Below are 19,652 nucleotides of genomic sequence, written 5' to 3'. Positions count from 1 at the left end.
GCTCACCTTGGCTGCACGCTAGTGAGAGACATTTTCTTAACCAGTGATCACATGGGGCAATAGATATCTCAAAGAAGGTAAAAGGTAAAGCAGGATATATAGTCTACTCATCATGTGACAACCCACTTCAGCAGTGATGATTTGTGGAGGTGGGAGCATTGAGTGTCATAATGATGTCGCTACATTAACTATTCAGAATTCCAAAGTACACCTGATTATACAAAGAAGATATTGGGAAGCTGAGATGAAGAAATAGATCCCTAACAAATCCTTAAATCTATTAACTTTAGAACCAAGAAAGGTATTTGATGCGTGAGTGATCAAGTAAATCAGATAAATCAAAGCTATATGAAAGCACACATAACAAATGACTAAACAGTGTTGAGAACGCAAGTAAGAGGACATATAGGAATATTTTTGTTGGCTAAATTTCTTTCAGAAACAAATTTGCAGCATGGATGGATGCACAAAATATCTAATAAACCATCGATTAAACTCGGTAACAATAAAGCTTTAATTAGAGAATTCAGCATTAGAATAAAAGAAAAGGCTGCTGGCAGTCACATAAATCAGAGAGGAGCAATTAGAACTGAAAGCATTGCTGTAATATAATTGATCCAAGGGTAGCAGAAAATGATGATGACTAGTACAATGTAATCATGTGTTCCTCAAAGCCTGATATCCAAAAGCTGAAAAGTAAAAGGTGAAAGAAAAAGAAGCAGACTTTCACATGTCAACAGATTAAAAGGACACAAACCAAAAGCAGAACAACTTTCTACAAGATATGCATATAGCCTGAAGGTGATGAAACATAGGCCTTTATTTACCCTGGATAAAAAGGGGGAAGAAACGGATGTTGTGTTGTGGTAAGACTACAAGAAACCTTCAAGAGTGAACAATGAAAGAAAAGAAATAAAAATTTTCAATCATAACCATGCGCGTGAGAAAGTTCCCAAAATAATTTCCAAGCTCAATGTTTCGCTCATGTGCAATGAATGACTGTGATTATGTGCAACAAATTCTTTTATAATCAAAATTTAACAATTATGTGTAACAAGTAACTAAATCTTCATTTAATAATTAAAAAAATAAGTCAAACTTTATAATAACCATTGAAAAAAAAAATTTGAGTCAAATTTTATATTGATCATTGGAAAACTTAAATTAACTCTCTAGGATGTCTAGTAAAAATGTTGCTTAAAATTTACTGTTTTATCTATGGAAGCATATATTATTATTATTGATTTCTTACCAAGCATCAACAACAAGAACAAAGTCGTAAGTTCCAACTATTTGAGGTCAGCAACATAGATCTTTTGTCGTTGTGAAATCTGTAAACATATAACTTTTTACATATTGTACTGACGACAAAAGATCCATCTAGCTGACCACAAATAGTTGGGACTTCCAGCCTTGTTGTTGTTGTTGATGTCTAATAAAAGGATCGGCAATAATAATGTATGCTCCCGTAGATGAAATAATAAATTTTAAGCAACAACTTTATCAGCCATCAAAACTTTTAAAAAAACAGTACAAAAATTTCTTCTTTAGAGCACCAAATATTACAATACCTCTCCCTCAAATTCCTAATCCAATTTCTTCTTATGGTCTAGTGCAAAAATTCTTGATGTCAGAGATTGAACTTGTGCCTTTCGTAACCTTTCTGTCCATAAAACCTGTTTTGCTAAGAGTATTCCACTAGCTACCACATCAAAACAAACTTTGTTACACTTCATTATTTAATTGTGTTCTAGAGCTCCAACAATTTCTTGGAAGCAAAGTATGTTTTGGTTCCTACCTTAGTTCGACAACGTTAATATTCTTAACTTCCATTCTTATCATTGGTTATATGAATCACCCCAAACGTAGCAAAAGAGTTATCTACAACATCTCTCTGAACATATTTTCTCTACCGTATGAATCTGCCTACTCGATACCAGAATCAGCAAACCATAAACCATTACCATCGTCTCCATCAAGATCCATAACCCAACTATATTTAACATTAAAAAGAATGAGATGCTCCAAAATTCAGAACCACAAAAACATTCTAATATCTTCAGAAATTCAACACAAGAAACAAATAGACAACAAAACCACTAAAACAGAGGCCTATGATCATAGCTGCAGTCAAGACAAACTTTTGTCAGCAATTTTCTGATTAAAAACAAGCAACAGGTAATCTATACTTTGCAATCAATAGAAACCCATCTTGCTGAGAGGGATCACAGCAAATGCACCGAAAGACAATAATCCAAACAGGACAAAAGAATGAACAGCTAAACCAAAAGTGTTGCATCCATCCAGATGCCTCAATAAACGTGAGAACACACAACATCCGTTCAATAACATTGATAGATCAACACTATATTTACATTAACAACCCAACTTATTTTAGTATATGCACATACAAGCTTTATGATCGATAATCACTCTCCGAGAAGAACCATATGTTCTTTTCCTTTCTTCTACAGAAAGCATTTAAGAAAACCCATCACCGAGCAACAGGAGAAATCCACAAATCCCACATGCATCTCAATCAAATGGCATCCCTCCTCAAGCACAACGCAATCAACTTCACAGAATCAAGAAAAACAATATAGGAGCAATCCAAAACAGAAGAAAACCCTATTTTTTTCCTCCTGTCTTCCTTGTAATCAGTTCTTGATACGTTATTGTCTTTTATGCAGATAAAGATTATGGGGGCAGTTCAATAGCAGCAGTCAGGGCAGCGTACCAATCCGTTCTCGTTGCACTCCAGGCATCGCCGCAGCCTCCTCTCCTCCTCGATGAACACCTTCCGACTGCCGCTACATGTCGGGCAGGGCGCGAATCGGACTCCGCCGCATCCGTGGCAGACGAAGGCGGGGTCCTGGCGGGCGACCCCCTCGAGCATCTTCGCGAGCTCGCCGGCCTCGTGCATCTGCCGGATCTCCTCGGCGCCGCCGATCCAGCGAGCGCCGACGAAGACCTGGGGCAGGGCAAAGGGCCGGCCCTTGAGCGCGGCCTGCAGATCACGGCGGAAGGCGGCGTCCAGGGACACGTCGCGCTCGTCGACGGCGACGCGAAGGCCGCGGAGGATGGCGCGGACGGAGCGGCAATCGTCGAAGGTGCGACGGACGCCACGGAGCGAGGTACTGTAGAGGACGACCTTGGGGCGCTTGTCCGGGCCGTCGGCGGCGAAGCGGCTCGAGGGGGGCTTCGCGATCGAGGGACGGCCCGGGTGGTGATGGTAGGTGAAGGATCGGGGGAGGGAGAAGGGTTTCTTGGCGGCGGGGGGGGCTTCGTCGGAGGGATCGGCCATGAGGGCGGCGCGGGCGGTGATGGTGGTTGTGGTCGCAGCTGCTTTCCGGTGACTACCTTTTCTCACTTTCTTGTCGTGGGGTGTTCGTGGTGTGGTGATGACCGCACTAAGTTTATAGTACACGAGTTTACATATCAGTCCTTACACAAGTCTACGATTATTACATTTGCCCTTATCAATATTAATATAACATGTATGCCCCTTCGATTGATTAGATTACCAAAATAACTCAATTTATTCACTCCTAACTATGCTTCTGATATCAATTCTCATCTTCACTATTTCCTCTTGGAAAAAAAAATATAATTTGTTGATGCTAAACAAAATTTAAGCCAAATGATAAATTTGATGTCCAATTTAAGTTAAATAAAAAAGGTATATATATTATTTTGGATATATATATAAATATAAATATGTGTGTGTGGGTGTAATTTTATGTCACATTAATAATTGAGGAGGAGGGTGGGTTTGAGGAAGGAAGGAGGAAGGATAGAGAGAGAACACGCGGTTGGTTTGGATATTTATTTGTCACCAAACGTGTTATTCTTTCTTTCCCATTCTATTCCTTTCTCGGGTTTTGTGGGGTCAAAGAAAACTTGGACAAGCAAGCTTCTTCTTCTTCTTCTTCTTTGTTGCCCAACCTAAGCAAAGGGTCGCTATTAGAATAAGAATATTTTCCCCCTTAATTTACTCATATATATATATATATATATATATATATATATATATATATATATATATATATATATATATATATATATATATATATATACCCCTCATTTACTCATATAATATTATATATATATATATATATATATATCACTTATTTATGTATACAATAGGGTAATAACTAGAAATGTTGATTAAAGATGTCGATCTAGAAGAAAATGAGTTTTAAGAGTTTTAGTAGACTATATGCTTGGATAAGATAATCTAAGTTTAGTAAAAGCAAAAAAAATAATTCATTAATTATTCATCAATCAATTAATTATTTCGGGAATAATGTATTATCTAATTTGATTGGTAAAAAGTGACTGTAAGATTTTCGGATCATAACCCATGTTTTGTAAAAAATAATCAATTATGTTTTGATGAAATTATTATTAATTTTATAATTTTTATGTATAAAAAAATTATTTTGTGATAACACTTTAGCTTAGAAGATATGCCACTCGGGATGGTTTCTTTAAAAACCTACAAAACAAAAATATAAATATTTTCCCTAAGAATAAATTAATGCTTTAGGAATGTATGATCTTGACATATTTAATTATTGAATTATCTAATTTTATTTCTTGATTTGAAAGATAATTAAATTTTATCCCTTGGTGGGTGACTCTGTGAGTTTTGACCAAAAGGCCAAAAACAAAAATATCTAAGTCAATCTGGAAATCTGGAAAACAAATGGAAGTAGGGGGCAAGTAGCAAGTTAAGATTGTGTTTTTAGAGAGAGAAACAAAGCTCCCCATGCCATTTTATCCTTCCAAAATTAAAGAAAATATTCCAAGAAGTAATATAAATAATTATACTTCTAAAACAAGAGGAAGTATATAATTTTTAAGTGAGGTTATTATGATTTAACGTTGCCTAATCAACGTGTCTCCTTACTCTAAAGAGATTCGTGCAAGGAGATGTCGGGCAACTTCGATCGTTCGATACTGAAGTAAATCTCAAATTTCTTACGTCCTAAATCAAGATTTAGATATTTTTCTTATTTTTACGTTCAAAGTCACTTGATTGTGTGTTTACATAAAAGTATCTTATAATATATAAAATATTTAAAAATTATATATAATAAATAATAATAGATAAATAAAAGCAATACATTAGTAGTATAGAATATAATAAAAATGATATTATCAATCGACATTATAAATATAAAATCGTATCCGATAATATATAAGGAATTAATTACATTAATCCAACTCCTAAGTAGAAATTTCGAGACTTCAAGCAATTGGGACATTAATCCAACTCCTAAGGTAGAAATCCAACTCCTAAGGTACTACACACAGTTTGGTAGAGTTATTAAATTAGTATATCTCACCCAATAGAGCGATTATTTTTAGTCATTAAAGTGTCATTCGTTCTATCATAACCCCTTTTGGTGTCATATTCAAGTTGAAAGCATATTTCTTTGTTGTTGCAATGCTTAATTCATTATCCTTGTATTCATTTTAAGGAAGAAGAAGATAGAAGAGGGATAGAAAAAGAAAGATGATTGGGAGGAGATAAGAAGAGGTGTAGGAGAGAGATTATCGAAGGAAAAAATGTTGATCAAAAGTGTCTATACATATCTAATCCGATCGATTCATGTGAATTATCTAAAAATCGATCGAAGTCAATCGATTTATTTTAATTTCTTAGATATGATTCAATTTTTAATTTTCTAGGTCAATTCTAATTCAATTATGATGTCTATTACTAGACGAGTTATTATGGTACGATATGAGACACGAAGTTAAGGGCCTCCACTAACTCTTTTTTTTTTTTCTCATCAAAGAGAGGGTAAAGGTTTTAATTTATCTCCCATTGTTATGAGAGATTTTGATGGTGATTTCACTTATTTTTTCTAATTGATATTATTGTATTATATTATATTATATATATCCCTTCAAATATTATGGTTTACACAACCAATTCAGTCTATAACCAATTCTAGATATTATTTTTCGAGTTAAAGATATATAAAACTAAAACATATTTGTAATTTTTTTATCATCCTAATGAATTATCAATTTACACATGTGAGAGAGAGAGAGAGAGAGAGAGAAAGAGAGATTATTTTATTTACTCTTCAAATTTAAATTCAATATGTATATTCCTGCAATAATTTGAGAAGTTAAAGATATATATTATTTGAGATAAATCATTATCATAATATCGTCAAAGCTTAAATTGATAAAAAAAAAAGGCATATGAATGCATTCTGAAACTTTTTTTTTTCTCATTTCCTAATTATTATTTTTCCCAAAACTTAATTATTCAAAATAGGAGTGGGGAGTGAGTTAGCAAAACCAAACACATATATACCTCTAAATGTAATGTCCAATCAATCTTGATATGATCTTGATATAAGATATCAAGGATTATTTTCTTATTAAAGTACTTAATCTTATTTAATCTAAATACGATTATTGAACTGATGTGTGGCCATCACTCATCAAAATAAAACTAAATAATTGAATTCTTTACTATTTCTTTTAGCTCTTATGGAAAAAGAAATTAATTCGATTAGATGTTTCACCAGATATGCCAGCAGTTTTTATAGAAAATAAATAGATTGGAATAGACTAGAAAACATTTTTCAAATCCAAGAGTCCAAATCTAAGAGTCTAATCAAATGGACCTCCATGTTTATAGGAACATGCACAACAATTTTGAATGAGCCCATTAGTGGATCCCAACATCCAATTAATAACTCTTACTCCAACTAGAATTAGGAATGAATTCTATGTTCCTCCTTGTGGCAACGATATGATGAATCTATCAAGATTGTGCTTATGTTGATCATGCAAATAAGATGATGTTGTCACTTGTTTTGGAGAGAAGTTCTTGTGATTCCTAATCACTACTTCTTTTATCTACACACTTGAGAAAAATCTTAACAAAAGCATTGGATTATGTGATGGTATTCAAAAACGAGAGTAAAAAAAAAGGTTGTTCACAACAAACTATAACATGAAATAATATTATTGGTGATTCAATTTTATACAATGAATCATTATGCTACCAACATAAGGCTTTCGAATTCGAGAGACAATAGATTTTGATCAAACAACTTTGCAAATCAACTACAAAGAAGTGTTTGGTGAAGCATATCACAAAAGTTGAACCATAATCTTAAGAATATATTATCAACTTCACAGTCCAACACCACAAGCTTAAGAAGCTAATCAATAAATCACCTAATTAGCTTCTATATATTGGGTTCTTCGTTTATTCTTTTACAAGAATTAAACAATCTTGTAGTGCTTATGCCGATTGTTCTTTTTCTCTAGTAAGATGAGAGTTGCAAAGCTCATAATAAACCATCTGTACTAATGCTTAATCAGGCTTTCTTGTAATAAAAGTTGATCCTCATAATAGATTGACTTTTCCAAACACATTTAATATCAAGTTTGATCCAAATACTGAGAAATAAAATGATTTGGTGCCACTTCATATCCCATCAAATGCCTCGTCCATCGATAATCTCGCTTTAACTTTTTTTTTGTTATAAGAAATTTAGTAACTTGTAATTATTATCTTTGCGGTGGCCGATTATCTTTTAACTTATCACGATAGGTGCCAATGGGCACCCTAATTACACTATAATTTATTAACATTTGAAATATTGATTTCGACACTTAGAAAGATCGAAAACTCACATCCCACTCAGATCAACATCCATATCATCACAATGAGTTGAAATAGAATTACTAAAAGTATCCAAGGATTTTTCAGAATCTATTAATAGACCTAAACTTTTAGATAAAATGTCAGTGTATTAGAGTGAAAGATCTCATGATCATTACAACACATAGGCCTTAGTTGGCACAGAACAAAGAAGCATGACATAGAAGTTACTCTCTAGAAGTTATTCATGAACTTGTTTACATGCAAGGACTAGTAGAGAAATCCATGTGGTTTGCTTGTTTTGACATAAAAGGAAGGAAAAGTAGTGAAGAATATTTAGGCTTAGCACATTTGTTCAAACTGTCTTTTATCACTTGCATCACACCATCTAATTCTTGGGCTTATGTTGCTAGAAGACATGCACATACAACACTAGATGATGAATTTTGGGTACAAACACATTGCATTCACTTGCCTTGGCTTCACAAGAGAATGGAATGCATGTCATTGCTCTTTGATGAAAGGAAACATGATGTGAAATGAGTTGACCTCATTGAATTGGAATCTTGGATTTTGGGATAGGGAAGTGGACTTGTCAAGACGCCTCATGAGATCCAAATCATGACTGCATTGAAGTACCAAAAGGAGGGACATCTGAGTCCCTCAACTCCATTTCAGAGAAGACCCCTTCTCACACCTTGTCTGAGGTCTCCTGCTGCCTTTCTCCCATGTCAAATTGGATGATGCTTGTTGTCATAACAAAACGACCCAATAAAGATAGATTCCAAACATAAAGCCACTATATCTTGTCCCATAAAGAATCTAACATAGGAAGTATTAAGGGGTTGATGGGGTCCCTACTTGGCCTGCCACTCCCATAATAAGTCATATTCTATTTGTTAGGGTCTACATAGCTAAGGAATAATACAATCTTGAGAATGCTATGTAGGTAACTCATCCTACACTTGAAGTGGTCACCCTTAATTGTGTTCCTTTCATGATTGAAAGTAAAATACTTGATGGATTTGGCATAAGATAATAGGTACTCAGCCTACTTTTCTAGAAGTATGAGGTATCATCCAAAAAAAAAAAAGTTTGATAGAGGAAAGAGGAAGGAAAGGATGGAAAAGCATTTGATAGGAATAAAAACAAACTTTCATCTCTTTCTTGTCTTATCCAACTTATTTGGACTTACCATTATACCTATTGAGGAAAGCAGATAATCACATATTTGCAACAAATTTTATAGCTCTAATGCTATCGAATTTTGACTCGAGTCCGATCCTTAGGTCAAAATGCTAGAATTTTGCTTGGTAACATGGTTGATATGGAAATCTTGATGTGGTTAGCAACTTTCATGTTTGATATGTTATTTGCTGACAAATATTCTTGCTTTTGTACATAAAATATAAGTACTAGCTTTCTAAAATATAGATACAAACACTTGAAAGAAAATACATCAACTTCATTGTTCTTTTGCCAGGATCGAATTGATTCAATGAATTCAAAATCATTTCATTGTTTGCAATGCCACATAAAATTGTAGGTTAATTAGAGGTTCAAAATAGATGCCAAGGCATTTTCAGGTTTTCCCAAACTATTTCAAACCAATTCGGTAGACCATCCAAAGATTGATGGAGCTTAACAAAGAACATTTTGTGACTGAAATAATGGTTTTCTTTGTTTTCTTTGGAAATTTTGACTCTGGAAATAAAGAGGTTTTTTTTGCAAGTTTCATGTTTAGGTTCGGATTCCAAATTTCTATCGGACTTATTTTACATACAAAGAGTGTTTATGTATTTGATCTTATAAATTTTCATATAACATATACATCCTCTAAACATCCATCCATACAAGAAAGCTCAATTTTTTTTACTTTTAGCTTTGATTTGTATCAACTACAATTTTTTTTTTTTTTTGCAAGGATATACATCTAAATTCAGTTGTATAGAGATTACCAATTTCACTAACTTTGGAGGGAATATATGTGCAATTTTGCCTAGAGATAGAACTGATACTTTATGCCTAATTAGAATTTCTTCATATTTTTAGTTTATTTTAATAATTTCTCATATGTATGAATGCCTTCGATTTGAATTAGTGCACAACTTTAATCGATTTAGCTAAGCTGTTAAACCTAACATTAGTGAATCACCATAGTTTATATAACTAGAAATTGGGCAAAAATCTAAACTTAAGCCTCTCTCTCTCTCTCTCTCTCTCTCTCTCTCTCTATACTTCTATGATCCTATTTATAATTAACTTGATCAAAAGTTTTATCAGGATTATCTTATAAGTTCATCCTAGCATGTTAAATGCATTGTAGCAAAGATCATAAAACATCTTGTAAAGATCATATATGATAACTAGATCAGGACTTGATGCTTTAGGAGATGCAACATAATATGTATAATTGCATTGTGGTAAAAGGCTTTGTTATATAGTCAAAATGTATAAAACTGGTGCCTCTCTAGCCAGTATAAATTTCATGCTATGCATCATTTAATTTGCGTTGTTTATTATATGATCATGCATTTTCTTCAATGTCATCAAATGTTGTAGCAACATATATTATTTTGAGAGTCGTGCATCATGGAAATCATTTCTGGTTTGAGACCTCACTTACAATGCAAGTCATGCATCATGAATATAATTGCTAATATTTTATTCACATATCTGATTTCTCTATAGTGCTCCATACTCATTGGAATAGTATGTCAGAGAGAAGAAGAGCATGAAGAGGAATAGGAAGAGACAAACTACAAGGAGGCATCATGGAGCTGAAAGAAAGACCACTACAGAGGTATACTATTGTGGCTAAGATCTCATAGTGCTTATAAAGCCATGTCCAACAGAAGACAGCTTTGAGACTCAAAAAGAAACCTAGAAAGAGAGAGAGAGAGAGAGAGAAAAAAAAAAGGAATTAGCTACACTAAAATTGATGGGAGAACAGTCATCAATAATGTTGTAGTGTTGTCATGCTCAATGCCACATTCATGCAAGACAAGGGATGTGTTGTTGATCCTGCTAGAATAATTTAAGGCTACAGTTGCTAAAAGTTTCAAGAAATCCTGCAATACTGCTTCACTGTGTGTAGAAGAGAATTGGCCTCCATCAAGTTCTTGGTGTGGTGAGATATGTGAACAAGGAAGACAAAGAGATTGACCTGCATCACCTCCACCATTCACAGCTTACTTAGATTCTTGTTGTCTCCCTCTTCCATTCCCCCACATGCTGGTGCACCCCCATCAGCTAATAGACCAAAAAAGTACTAGAAACAATGGTGAAGAGGATGCAGCTGCACATGTCCCTTCTTCCTATTCCTCCAAAAACAACAAGAGCCTTTGCAAATGGATACAACAGTATCATCGCTTACTGAACTCCATTGCTTCTGTGCATTCTGACTCACACAGACACACACACACACTCTCTCTCTCTCTTGGAGAATGATGTGACCGATGTGTTGTAGATAGTAACCAGAGAGAAGTAGGTGGTCTTTCAGATCTTACATAGCTGTAGTCATGGGAAGCCATGGGAGGGATACAAGGATGATGGGCTGCTTTCGTCCCCACCATTATCATCCATCTTGCATCCGAATTGCTCTGCCATGCCAAGATTCAGATACACCATTCTTGAATCCAGGCTGAGGTTGATCATGCTCGAGCTCGAGGGAGTTGCGTTGCAAGCACCTGTTTCCGGGTTCGTCCGTGGGTAGATGGCCGTGCTTGGGTTGGTTCCGGCACCACAGTTAGCGTCGTCGCGAGACATGACCAATGCAGCAGACTGGACTAGCTCGAGACACAGCCGGAGCTTGTTGGGTTCGACGTGCGACAGCCCCGGCAGCGTACCCTTGAAGAGGAAGTCGGAGGTCATGGTGCGAAGTATGTCGAGCGGGGCGACGCCTTCCGTGGTGCGAATGTTGGGGTCGGCATGGTGGTCGAGAAGGACGGCCACCATGTCGGGGCACACCATCTCGGCAGCGATGTGGAGCGGCGTCTTCCCGGCGGCACCCGCCGGGCAATTGACGTCGGCCGCACCGAGCTCGAGTAGAGCCTTGACGACCTCGCGGCTGCAGTTCTCGACGGCGTAGTGGAGCGCGAGCGCGTCGTCGAGGTTCAGCCCCTCCCCCATGACCATCAGCTTGACCAGTTCGACGTCGGAGGAGTCGAGCGCGCGACGCATGCGGCGGATCTTCTGGTGGTGGTCCTCGATGTCAGCAGATGAGATGGCGACGTCGATCGGGTGGGTGTGGTGGTGGCACGCGAGGAAGGAGGGCCGGCGAGCGAGGGAGGACCTGAGACGAAGCTCTTCGATCCTGGCGACCACGTCGAACGGGAGGTGCTTCGCGAGCAACTCCGCCGGGAGGCCCGACTTGGCGACGAGGAGCGAGCAGGTGGTCCACAGCTGCTGCATGTCCTGCTGCCACGCCGCCATCAGGACCCTCATCACGTCCTCGATCGACGCCTTCTCCACCATGCTACCTAATTGCTTCTGCACCCATTGGCAGCAAGGATGAACAACACACAGTAGGACATGACTTTGCTTCAGATAACAAACTAGAAGGACTTCTCCCGGTTGAATCCTTGCATAAAATATAGGAAGAGGAAGACAGAGAGTTCTTCTTGGGGAGCGATGCAGCTGGTGATTGCGTTGGGAGTCAGCAAAAGCGCACCCAGTTCAAGGAATAGGGAATGATGAAGAGGAGGAGGACCTATCGAGGGAGGGAAAAGCCTAACTTAGAGATGCCTATGGTGATAGAAAGATGGTCAGATTAGTGAAAGAGACCCGCTCATAGAAGTTGCTGTAGAGGTACCTTACGTACAGTGAAAAGAAGCAGGAGAAATTTTGGAGGAGGAGAAGAAGAAGAAGAAGAAGAAGAAGAAGAGCAACAGAAGTAATAGTAGACAGAGACGTCCAAACAAAAAGGATTGCCGCTTGCTTCACTGTGAACGACACTAGTAGTAGCTATCTATCTGATCCCCAAGAATTGGGAGAAGGAAGGATTGGCCGAGCTATATAGGTGTGTTTGAGAGGAGACCTCGGTGATCTGCTCCAGCTGCTTCACGCCGAAGGAGCGAGCGGCGGCCAGGGTGTCGAGGGCGAGGTCGACCGCGGCGGTGCAGTGGGTGTGCCAGCAGCCTCGCTCGCCGCAGCCGGGGCGGAGCTCGTGCTTCTGCGGCACCACGGCCGTCTGCCCGCTGTACAGGAACTGCAGGATCAGCAGGAACACCTCGTAGGTGACCGAATTCACCGGGATGACGGCGGCCCCGCCAGGCCTCCTCTGCGAAGAGGGGTCAGAGCCACAGAAGAACCTGCGGAAGAAGAGGCTGCGGGCCGCGAGGACGCAGCGGTGGGCGTGGACGAGGCGGCCCTCGACGCTGAAGGTGACGTCGCTGAAGGCCTGGCCATTGATGAGGAGGTTGAGGTAGTCTAAGGAGAGGGACTTGAGGGTCTCCTCCATGATCACCACCTCCCTTCCCTCCTGTACTCTTCCTCTTCGGTGTCTACCGATCTCTCCTTTCTGTAGATTAAGGTTCAGAAACATTCCATGATGGTTCTGGCAGAGAAAATACTGTCAGGGAAGAAGAGAGAAGAGGTGTGAAAGAAGCAGGGCGCCTTCAACTTCTGGCTCAAGCTGTTCTTCCTATCTGCATACCTGTGTGCTTGTGATGGCTTGAGTTGTTCTTGTCTTGGAGAGATAGAGAGAGAGAGAGAGAGAGTGAGAGAGAGAGGAAGGAATTACTTGTGGTGTGTCTATGTGTGACAGAAAGATAGAGCAATTTGGATGGTTGTGCTTGGCGGCTGAGGGATATAAATAATTGAGGTGGTAAGAAGAGGAAACCGGATGTAGATATGTTCTCAGAAGGGAAATGCACCTCCTCGCCATGAGATGGCTGCCAAAGTATCTCATTTTACTATATTCCATCTTCTCCCCACGCATCATGTTACTCACATACCTCACAATAAACATATCCTCTACTTGGATGATGTATCAAATCGATTAGGGGCAGTCATCTCCTAAAACTGCGTCCCACAGTGAGTTAGTGATTCATCCTCAGATGCTCGACGGGGAAGCTTTATATTGACAGGTCCACATCGAGCATGTGGACCATGAAACCTACGGTTCAGGGGAGCACCAAAGACTCCCCACCTCTAACTCTGGAATGCCCCCTTCCTTCGTTGAAATTTCCTCTCTCGCTCTCTCTCCCATGTGAAGGTCTATGTTGGGTGTCTGTAAATTACACCTTTCCGAAGACCAGTCTATATCCTTTTGATCTTATCTCAACACTGAACTCCGTCAGCAGCAGCCGCTGAGGCAGGTTAGTAGAGAGAGAAAGAGGAGGTGGAGGAGGAGGAAATGAAAAGACTGGGCATCGTGCTTGGCGTCAGGGCCGGCCGGTCTTTAATTTCAACTGGAGTTATGGGGAGACGTGAAGGGCGGGGACAGCGGCAGCAGCGGCCATAACCACGCCATGCACGCCTTGAACGAAGCCTTGCCGGAGGCAAGCAAGAGCGTCGCGCGTGCCGACTGCAGGAAGACTACTTTATGATGCATGGAGCAAGCTCGTGCGCCAGGTAGCGAGCAGAAAACACAGAGAGAGAGAGAGAGAGAGAGAGAGAGAGAGAGAGAGAGAGGAGGATGGGAGTGATTGACGCATCGCTGACAGTCTTATGATTTGAGGAGGAGTGGAGGAAGCGACATTTGACCGGTCATTCTCGACTCATCACCATCTCGCTGCTCTTCCATCCCCCGTGCCACTGCTTCTGCTCCTGCTACGTTCACCTTCTTTCCTCTGTCGCCCACCACGTACGTACGAAGGCTCCTCGTCTAGCATCGAGAGAGAGAGAGAGAGAGAGAGAGAGAGAGAGAGTCCCACGACCGGGAAGAGCTGCACGTGTAAACCTCAGCTTTTACCTCACCTTACAGATCTCTGTTCCAATCTCCTTTCCTTTAGGGCTCTCTGTCCTCTTTTCTTCTTCTCATCCTCATTACTCTTTACCTTCACTTGTAGTATCTCTCTATCTATCAATTGTCATGGACTTCATCCACAAAGGAGGTTAGCATACTTAATCACATAAGGATCAATAAAAGCAAACTTTTTGATTGAGACTATAAAACACACATATGAACTCTTTCCAGCACATACAATTCATCTTATTGTGGTGATCATCCACAAAAAACAATTTGACACATGCTTCAGTTGGGATTGATTGACTTCCCTAATGGTAGTTGATGGTCCCTGAGTGGACCACTTTGATGATGATTACATCTTTTTGGGAGAGCCAAATCAACTTTGCATACTGTTGTTCCAAAGGTAGATCATGCAGGAAAAGCTTACCAATCATGAGCTTATTCTTTGTAATTGCATAAATTTTAAGTTATTCTAATTTTTTTTACATGATTATTCAGAGTGACAGTAGTTTAGAGTTTAGTTTAGTTAATTAGCAAAAAATTTCACAATTTGGAAGTTTGAGATTAAAAAAAAGAAACCCAAAGATGTGTCTAAACTTTCCAAGTCAAATTATTATTACTTTTAAGAAATATTGGGCCTATTTCTGAATCCAAATATAACTTTGCTTGATCTGACACATTCCAGAAGTTGATCCAAACCTACTTAAATGCATCCTTTTGCTTATGCATCACACATGCAAAGCTCTATTTGGTTCAGAACAATTCATGACATATAATTTACTCACAGTATAGTGGGCTAATGCTGCACCAAAAGAAATAGACTGCCAAAATGGGAGTTGATATTGAATCTGTGGACAAGAAAAGCTGTGTGCTAAGAAAAATGCCAATCATTTATACTTGACAGGTAAGAAATCATGCATCATCTGTGAATTAAATGTACTATGCAAGGGTATAGTAGAAGCACAGACTCATGTAACCATCTCAGCACATGCTCTCACTATTGAAGCACAAGAAACTGTCCCCTATGCAGCCAATCATCATTCAAGTTAATGGATGGCAGATGAAACATAACATAAGAAGAGAGTATTGCATATGTTGTGGGCATCCATCCAGCAAGCACACTAAAACTGCATAGTTAATACAGTAGATAGCAAAAGGAGAAAGATGCACAAACAAGCAGTCAGTCCCTTCTTCCATTATTCCAAACACTGTAACAGTTAAATGTGATACATAGAAAGTGGGACAAAATGGAGTAAACTCAATAAATGCATGCTCTCTCAGGGATATGTAGACACTACACCAAACCCTAACCTTTACTGGAATGATTTGTTGCCTTAGAACACTCAAATCTCCTTCTATCTCAGTAGCTCTTAATGATGTTGTTTTGGAATGGTCATCAGCTGAATCTGAGGAGGCAATATTATGATTAGAAATGACTACACCAAACCCTAACCTTTACTTGGATGATTTGTTGCTTTAGAACACTCAAATCTCCTTCTATCTCAGTAGGTCTTAATGATGATGTTTTGGAATGGTCATCAGCTGAATCTGAGGAGGGAATATTATGATTAGAAATGAGCCATTGGGTTACAAGTCTTGTCCAAGAAAAAATATTCAAGGAGGTGTCATAGCTAAAATTAATGTTGTCCACTACCTACCTTGCACATCTAATAAATGGATGAGACACCATAGTACCTACAGCTTTTCTTTTTGAGACACCATATCAAGCAAAAATATAATGCAGAATTTATGGCTTTTTTACTCCAACATAACTTTAAAGGAATGGTGGTATCAAAGATTGATTTTTCTTCACCAGAGTGATTATACTTGTGGTGATAACTGATGGCATCAAATGGTATCACTCAAAACTCTAATAATGGCAATGGTTGCACTAATAATTATAATTCTTACCTAATTCTGTCCACTAGCGTTACTCCAACTATAATACATCAATAAAAAAAAAAGATCAATGAACTTAGATTTTTTTTCTTTTTTTCATTTTGTATATGAGTGATTCGAGATTATATTTATTTTTCGATAGTATGATTTTATCGTTGGAGATATGTGAAGGTATAAGACTTTCGAGTCGGAGTGAATTTGATAATTATTCCTCATTTTTTTAATTATATTTTGATTATTATTATTAATTATTATTTTCTTTATATTTTCTAGTCTTTGTCATAAAATAAAAATAAAAAATTCATTTCTTCTCCCCCTACATTAATTTGGTATCAAAGTTTTTGGTTTACTCAAAATATTTTATCATCAAAGTCGATCAATATCTTAATTATATGAACTCCGGATAAGTGGAGCCAATTAATCTATCTTTTATTAAGTAAAATTAAATAATATTAATATATTTTTAATATATAATAAATTATCATATATCAATATCTACCAAGGAGAAAAAGGAGTAAAGATGACAGAAATCAAGTCAGATTTAATTTGAATCTTCAAAATGAAAATAAGAGATATTACCTTTTTAAAAATATAAAAAATTATCATATATTTGATTTGATATAATTATAATTTTATTTTATTTCTATATTTTTCTTCTTATTCTTGTACTTGAGCTATAAAACAAGATAGATGAATATTACCTTTAAAAAAAAATTTATGTATTTGATTGATATAATTATAATTTATTTTATTTTTTATATTTTTCATCTTATTCTTATACTTGAGTTTATAAAACAAGATCTATATTTTTTATTCTCACACTTGAGCCTATAAAATAAGAATGATAGTTCTTTTCCCATATTGTTTGTGAGTGATGTAAGATCATATTTATTTTTTAGTGACATGATTCGAAAATGCCATGCCTTGAGCTATAACTTCATTTATTTGTATATTATATTTTTAGTTGTTATTATTCTCTTCCCATCTTTCTAGTTGGCATTAAAAAAGATGCAATCCAACCTACCACAAGTCCTCCATGTCACATCACCGAAACTTGTTTCCTAGTAGGATCAAATATCAGTTCATAAGCAAGATTAACTGGATGAGAAGTTCATGGTGGAGGTCTCCTCGTCGAAGTACTGTTGCATGAACACTCGTCAGTCTCAAAGCCACCTTTATTACCCACGGAGGTATGCAAAGCACATACAGACTCAGAAGCAGTGGGTGCACAGCATTCGGGCATGTCATCTCAGGGGCACTTGGGACCGCCTCTCTTCGTCTTCCAGTTGTCGTAGCAGGGGCAGACTTGCTTGTTGCCATACGTCCCGGGCGGCACGCAGAGGCACTTGGCGCAGCACTTCTGGCAGAAGAACATGCAGGGCTTCTTGTAGGCGGTGGCGGAGCACCGACCGGCGCAGCGGCCCGAGCATTCTGCGGCATTAGTGACAGAAATGATTTGGCATTGCAAGTAGGCTGAAGCTGGAATCAAGAAGGGGAGACTCTTCCGTACCTTGAGGTTGGAGGCTCCCTGGTGTGGCTCCATACTGCAATCAGTTCAAGGCTGTCCAAGTTTAGTATGCACCCATTCACTGGAACAACAGCAATGGCAGTGATTGGACCATAGATTAACAGAAATGTTTGGCTTTACCATGGGGAATTTGATCGGCTGAGGAGTTGGGCCGAGAGAATTTCCCGGTTGGGCAGTGGGAGCCAGAGAAATCCTACCCTGCACCACCAATAAGAACCTTCGCGTCACCACCTGTAAACTACTGCAGCTATGTTTCAAGTGTCAATCAACTTCTTTAAGTGATAGGTTAATCATGTCAATGGTGTTTCGTTTTTGATCCTTAGCAGACCCAAAAGATTCACTGTCATGTTTTCATGTCGAACTACCATTACAGTATCCACCAAAACAATCATAAACCTAAAACGTGTGTATGTGTGTGTGTGTGTGTGTGTGAGAGAGAGAGAGAGAGAGAGAGAGAGAGGGAAAGACCTGGGCTTGGATGACCAAACGATGCAGCACCACCATGCACAGAAGAATGGCCACTCTGTTTTCCACTGTCATGGCTACAAGCTAGTAGAGATGACAAGGGAAAGTGATAAGGTAGCCTCCTCCTTCAGGTTGCAGTAGTTGGAAGTTGGGGCTGGCTTATATAGGCTGTTGGACCTGGCTGTATATAATTAACAAGCAGAGACAATCAAATTTGAGATGATCGAGTTAAATGTGTTTTTGTCTTGTGGCCATCATGGCAGTCAGTCCCTATTCCCATGTGAAATGCAAATTGTGGCCATGTCACTCTTCAATCTTTATTGTTCTTGTCACTGTCTGTTCCCTTCGATTCATTCTTTTTGATGAATGAATGGACTCCCTCTTAGACTCTGTTTTTTTTTATCTTTGTTTCCGATCCCACAATTCCAAATCTGCTGTAATTAAGTCCTTCATATGATGAAGTGTGCCAGGCCAAGGTTTAGTATCTTCCTGGCTTGTATCAGAACTCCAGTTCACAGACCATCTGCATCAAACAAGTGAGGAATCAATGTATGTCATACAGAGAGAGAGAGAGAGAGAGAGAGAGAGAGAGAGAGAGTAAATGCTCTCCGGTTTAGAATGAGACACAATTCATCATCAGTGAATCAGGAAAACCCAAACCCAAGACAAAAAGACAAGTGGTACTTCAGAACACTCCAAGAGATCACCAGCCACATGGTCTCATCGTCCATGTGGAGGAGCAGCAGCAGCAGCCGGAGCAAGTGGGGGAAGCCCTCACATGAAAGCTTCACATGCCTCCAATCTACACTCCATAGCTTTCCTCCCTTGTACATGACCTGTGAAAACATGTAAGCAGAGGACATGGACACTCTGTGTCTCAAATCCTCTCGTGAACCTTGGAATCTTCCTCTGCTTGGGAAGATGCTGCTCGTGTCCTCTTCCTCTCGCCATATGGAGGTTTTTGGTACTTGAATCCCAAGGTGAAGTGAATGGGGAAGCCATTGGGGTTGGGGTGGAGTGGGGAGGAGGGAGTACAGCACAGAGTTTGGAGCCACACACAGTACCATATTTTGCCGACCGGCGTTGTTTGTAGCGGCTCGTGACCATGTTTTGTTTTGGAGGGTGTTGGTTGCGATCGTTGCTTCCCCCCCGTATGACTACAAGCCAAACTTGTGCAAGCCGAGCAAGCTAGCAAATGGGGTTGG

At 38.7% G+C, this 19,652-nt stretch overlaps 3 protein-coding genes across 4 annotated transcripts; all 3 read right to left on the bottom strand.

The window, feature by feature from the left end:
- Window positions 1-2,322: 2,322 nt before the first annotated feature.
- Window positions 2,323-3,395, bottom strand: LOC135644419 (uncharacterized protein At5g39865-like). Its single transcript, XM_065161967.1, has one exon. The coding sequence runs from the start codon at window positions 3,302-3,304 to the stop codon at window positions 2,711-2,713; it is 594 nt and encodes a 197-aa protein (XP_065018039.1). The 5' UTR covers window positions 3,305-3,395; the 3' UTR covers window positions 2,323-2,710.
- Window positions 3,396-10,926: 7,531 nt separating this feature from the next.
- On the bottom strand, window positions 10,927-13,422 carry LOC135645164 (BTB/POZ domain and ankyrin repeat-containing protein NPR5-like). Of its 2 annotated transcripts, XM_065163278.1 has the most exons (3): window positions 13,299-13,422; window positions 12,681-13,163; window positions 10,927-12,133 (listed from the first exon to the last, which is right to left on the bottom strand). In XM_065163278.1, the coding sequence occupies exons 2-3, from the start codon at window positions 13,101-13,103 to the stop codon at window positions 11,162-11,164; spliced, it is 1,395 nt and encodes a 464-aa protein (XP_065019350.1). In that variant the 5' UTR covers window positions 13,104-13,163; window positions 13,299-13,422; the 3' UTR covers window positions 10,927-11,161. The 2 variants fall into 2 exon arrangements, with proteins under 2 accessions (XP_065019350.1, XP_065019351.1); XM_065163279.1 differs by lacking the exon at window positions 13,299-13,422 and having other exon boundaries at window positions 12,681-13,288.
- A 4,071-nt stretch (window positions 13,423-17,493) lies between these two features.
- LOC103995336 (gibberellin-regulated protein 5-like) lies at window positions 17,494-18,607 on the bottom strand. The gene is made up of 4 exons (XM_009415904.3): window positions 18,451-18,607; window positions 18,103-18,180; window positions 17,965-17,998; window positions 17,494-17,885 (listed from the first exon to the last, which is right to left on the bottom strand). Exons 1-4 carry the CDS (start codon window positions 18,520-18,522, stop codon window positions 17,704-17,706), a joined length of 366 nt encoding a protein of 121 aa, XP_009414179.2. The 5' UTR covers window positions 18,523-18,607; the 3' UTR covers window positions 17,494-17,703.
- Window positions 18,608-19,652: the final 1,045 nt, after the last annotated feature.

The sequence above is a fragment of the Musa acuminata genome, chromosome BXJ3-8 (genome assembly GCF_036884655.1).
Source record: "Musa acuminata AAA Group cultivar baxijiao chromosome BXJ3-8, Cavendish_Baxijiao_AAA, whole genome shotgun sequence".
Taxonomy (NCBI): domain Eukaryota; kingdom Viridiplantae; phylum Streptophyta; class Magnoliopsida; order Zingiberales; family Musaceae; genus Musa; species Musa acuminata.
The sequence above is the reverse complement of the archived record's forward strand: the minus strand, read 5'-3'. Positions and strand labels throughout refer to the sequence as shown.